The 4,325-nt window shown below is 47.8% G+C and overlaps 1 protein-coding gene across 1 annotated transcript in view; it reads left to right on the top strand.

Annotated features, from left to right (window-relative positions):
• Window positions 1–3,898, top strand: part of CNTN2 (contactin 2 (axonal)) — a 15,774-nt gene extending 11,876 nt beyond the window's left edge. The window contains exons 16-22 of the mRNA XM_009585160.1: window positions 699–769; window positions 961–1,195; window positions 1,660–1,775; window positions 2,145–2,331; window positions 2,698–2,810; window positions 2,899–3,067; window positions 3,789–3,898. Of these exons, the coding sequence (XP_009583455.1) occupies window positions 699–769; window positions 961–1,195; window positions 1,660–1,775; window positions 2,145–2,331; window positions 2,698–2,810; window positions 2,899–3,067; window positions 3,789–3,898 (1,001 nt within the window). The remainder of the gene's footprint in view (window positions 1–698; window positions 770–960; window positions 1,196–1,659; window positions 1,776–2,144; window positions 2,332–2,697; window positions 2,811–2,898; window positions 3,068–3,788) is intronic.
• Window positions 3,899–4,325: the final 427 nt, after the last annotated feature.

Below are 4,325 nucleotides of genomic sequence, written 5' to 3'. Positions count from 1 at the left end.
CCCTACACGCTGGAGGGGGAAGGCTGGCTTGCAGCATGCCTTGGTCCCAAACAATTGGTCATCTCCTTCAGTGCTCCCAGAGGTAATGCCATCACAAAATTTTCTGCCTTTCTGCCTTATTTACACGTCGAAGACAAAGCAGTACTAGAGCTGGCAGCTAACTTCACCAGCATTAGATACAATATATTAAACCATTATAAATCCTAGCTTCAAATCCTGTACCTTCTGGGCAGTAATGCTTAGAAAGGGGAAAGTGCCCTAATATATCACAGAGCACAACTCTGCAAAGACAAGGTAAATTTCCCAGCAAATGGCTGTGAATGTTCATTCTATCTTCTGCTGCTTGAACATGCAAGAAGGGATGTAAGAACAGCAGGAGAACTGCTCTCAACATACCAAATGCACATTAACTCCTTTCTAATAAAAGCTCTCCTCCATATCCCCGCTTTTGAGCTTGATTCTTGTCCCGTCAGAGACATGCTGCCTCCAAATAAGCTTGTCAGGTGCTAGCCAGTATTCTAGACCTGATTTTCACAAACATTTGAAATACTCACAGCTGAAAATATAGAGACAAGCACTTTCCTATGAGCTGTCAAAGCCTGGCTACTCACAGACCGCGCGGTGTCTGTGTTCATCTTCATCACTATTGTTTCCTTAACCCAACCTGTGCTGTCTGCTTTTGTTTGGGGACCCGACAGCACCCACTGTGGCACCATCTGGGCTCAGCGGAGGCGGAGGGGCTCCCAACGAGCTGATCATCAACTGGACGGTAAGTCAGCAGCATGGCACCAGCCGTCGATGCTGGGAGAGGGCCAAGGGGAGGAGAACATGCCATTTCTTTTGGGAATGAGTGCTGCGATTACAATTTTGATATGTGGTTGAGCGAAAAACTGTGCTTAGTCCAAAGTCTTGCTCGTTTGAACTGACCAAGGCTCCTCTCTCTTTCTGTCCCCCTCACAGCCAACACTGCGGGACTATCAGAATGGAGATGGCTTTGGCTACATCTTGTCATTTCGCAAGAAAGGCACCCAGGGGTGGTTGACAGCAAGGGTGCCGCACGCAGAATCGCTGCACTACGTCTACCGCAACGAGAGCATCGGTCCCTACACCCCCTTCGAAGTGAAGATCAAAGCATACAACAGGAAAGGAGAGGGACCGGAGAGCCTCACTGCCATCGTGTACTCTGCAGAAGAAGGTAAAGGGGAACTGCGGCAACTCTGAATTTACCGTGCTTTGTCCAACCACCCAATATGTACCTCAACCAGCTCCCTGCAGAGCTGTGTCTGTCTGGGAGCTCCACGATAGGAGAGCTATCTCTGTTACTCAAAGCTATTTCTTTTACTCAAAGAGCAGCTGACAATGATTTCAGCATAACATTTATCTTCTACTTCAAATACACAGATAGATGTTTCCCTAAGCCCAGCCGTGACTGTACACCCAGAGCTTCAGAGCAGACGCAGATCCTCACAGCACACAGCTGTGGCCCTGCTTGTCCTACTAAGTCCCTAAATCCCTTCCCCTTGCTTTGCTCCATACACATAATACCAGCTGCCTGGCTGCACGGTAATGGTGGTACAGGAAAGCCCTTCATTTCAGTATGGTGATTATGCTGCCCAGAGCGAGGAAAAGGATTTTATTCCCTTTTGTTGTCTTTTTCAGAACCGAAAGTGGCTCCTTTCAGAGTTATGGCCAAGGCTGTTCTGTCCTCAGAAATGGATGTGTCCTGGGAGCCCGTTGAGCAGGGAGACATGACTGGAGTGCTTCTGGGCTATGAGGTATGAGCCTGCAATGGCAATGAGACACTGAAACTGAGATCGCAGAGCCCAGCAAAGAAAATTCCCCCAGGCTAAGTGAGATGAAAGGAAAGAGCATTTTGTTTGCTAAGATGGAGGATAATTAATGGACAGCACGAGGCTCTAACGGGGCCAGTACTACTGCTCACAAGAGAGATTAGTAAGAGAGAAACATCGTCTTTTTTCTGCTTGCCTTTCCGCAGAAGCTGTAACCTTATTCCTGGGCACATACTAAGCAAAATGCATAGAAACAAATACCAAAGGGTATCCACCATACCTGTGGATGGACTGAGTCTGGTATTTGCAGATGCCTCTATCCTTACTAAACCCATCATACCCTTTTCTATTCAGATCCGGTACTGGAAGGATGGTGATAAAGAGGAGGCAGCTGACAGAGTGAGAACAGCGGGGCTGGTCACATCGGCTCATGTAACAGGCCTAAACCCCAACACGAAATACCACGTGTCAGTCAGAGCTTACAACCGAGCTGGAACCGGCCCCCCAAGTCCCTCTACCAACGTCACGACAACAAAGCCACGTGAGTGAGCCCTGACCACCTCCGTTTTGCACATTGTACTCCCTGGGGCTGCGGCTTCTTCCAGAGGATCCCCAGTGATCAGCTAACCGATTAGCTTTTTTATCTTGATGCTCTAACGCCATTTTAAGTAGCCCATAAAACAGTTCCCTGAATTTTCTCAGATCAGTCTTGTGGTCTATGTATCACTTATCTGAGAAGATCTGTGCTCAGAGTAATGTTTGCTGGGATACTTCCCTTAAAACCAACCATAGTGGTGCCATCAACCCTGTTGACTAGTCGTAGAGTCTCAGGAGACGGTTGTAACCAGCACAACCTTCTCATCGGTCCCTGACATACTGAATCTCTGTCTTGTTTTGTATCTCTTAGCACCAAAGAGGCCACCTGGCAACATCTCCTGGACTTTTTCCGGGTCTACAGTCAGCATCAAGTGGGACCCAGTGGTGGCGAAGGCAGATGAGTCTGCAGTTACGGGGTACAAGGTACAGGCAGCACGTAGCTGGCCTTCTCTTGTAAGTGACCTTAAGGAAATCATAGTGAACATGAACTCAGACTCGCCTCTTCCAACAGATGCTTTACAGGCAGGATTCCCACTCTGCTCCCACACTATACCTGGCCAGCAAGAGCCGGATTGACATCCCCGTCCCCGAAGACTTCACTCACGCCCTTGTACAGATCAGGGTGACAGGCCCTGGGGGAGATGGAATCCCAGCAGAAGTTCACATCCTCCGAAATAGTGGTACGTATGCTCCTCTGACTGCATGCACAAATGCTCGTTTACAGGGTGCTTCACAGACCACTGTAAAACGAGCTCAGAGAGAGGAGTTAATCTGCAGGACTACTTGCCTGTCATTTGCTACCACTGTTCTTTGATAAGTAAATGACTTAGTCATACCTCCTCGCCTATCCGGCCATAGCATGGCATAATAGCAATAAATGGTATTATGTTTTAAAATCCCACTCTCCCGTCCAGGAATGGGGAGGAACATCCTGCCCCAGTGTTTTAGGTTGAGTCTCTGGAATTGGTCTTTGGCTCCCTTGGGCCATTCACTCGAAGGATCTTCTGACGTATTCCTCTCCAGCCCTCCATCAGCTAACCTCTCCCCAGACTCTGAGCAACCTTTCAGTCTAGCCTGAATCCAGCTTTATTTTATTTGCAGCTAAAGCTCTTGAGGCCCCACACAAGCCCAACTTACATTCACTAAAAGTGAAATCCTGGCTCTGTTTGTGGGGCCCCAACACCAACTCCAGCAGGTTCCCTTGATTCAGGGTGTAAGTACTCAGGGCCCACCTCCAAATTCTTGTTTCAAATCCTGTGAGGTTCCTCAGAGATAAATGCAATATGAGCACGCAGCACCCCAGAATTAACATTTTACCAACCCTCCCGACTCCTTCCACAAGACATCAGGTTATGTCTGTGCATCAAGACTGTTGCTCCTTCCCTGCTCCCTCTCTTTCAGGAACAAGTATGATGGTGGAAGACTCTGTGACGAGGCCAGTGCCACATGCTGTCATTGTTACAACTAACTCTCTAGTAATGGTGGCCCTGATCAGCTACCTGGAGCTCTGACGATGGCCAGCAGCGCAGAGGACTCCCGGACACGCTTCCTCCCAAGCCAGTGGGGAACTACTTAATACTTGGCTGCTGCAACTTCAAGTTTGTACCACAGCAGCATTACAGAGAAAGGATTTGACAACATTGTTTTAAGGGAGGAAGAAGCAGCTTTTTTTTTTGTTTCAGAAGAATATAAGCTTTCATACAAGACATGGGTCTTTAACCAATTAAAAATTTTGTAAAGAGACAAGTAAAACGAAGAAGAATTCTACATGAATTCTGACAGCCAACTGCCCCACGCACTGTATCCAGTAGGTTTTCTGCCTTATGAAGCCATGTACTAAAATAACCAGACTGCTAAACTTGACGACTTTTTTTTTTTTAAATACGTACAGTGAATTTTGGGGGGTAAGGGGAGGACGGGGACTGAGGATTTCACAGT

The sequence above is a fragment of the Fulmarus glacialis genome, unplaced genomic scaffold, assembly GCF_000690835.1.
Source record: "Fulmarus glacialis isolate BGI_N327 unplaced genomic scaffold, ASM69083v1 scaffold20159, whole genome shotgun sequence".
Lineage (NCBI taxonomy): Eukaryota > Metazoa > Chordata > Aves > Procellariiformes > Procellariidae > Fulmarus > Fulmarus glacialis.
This window is presented reverse-complemented; position numbering and strand designations above follow the sequence as displayed.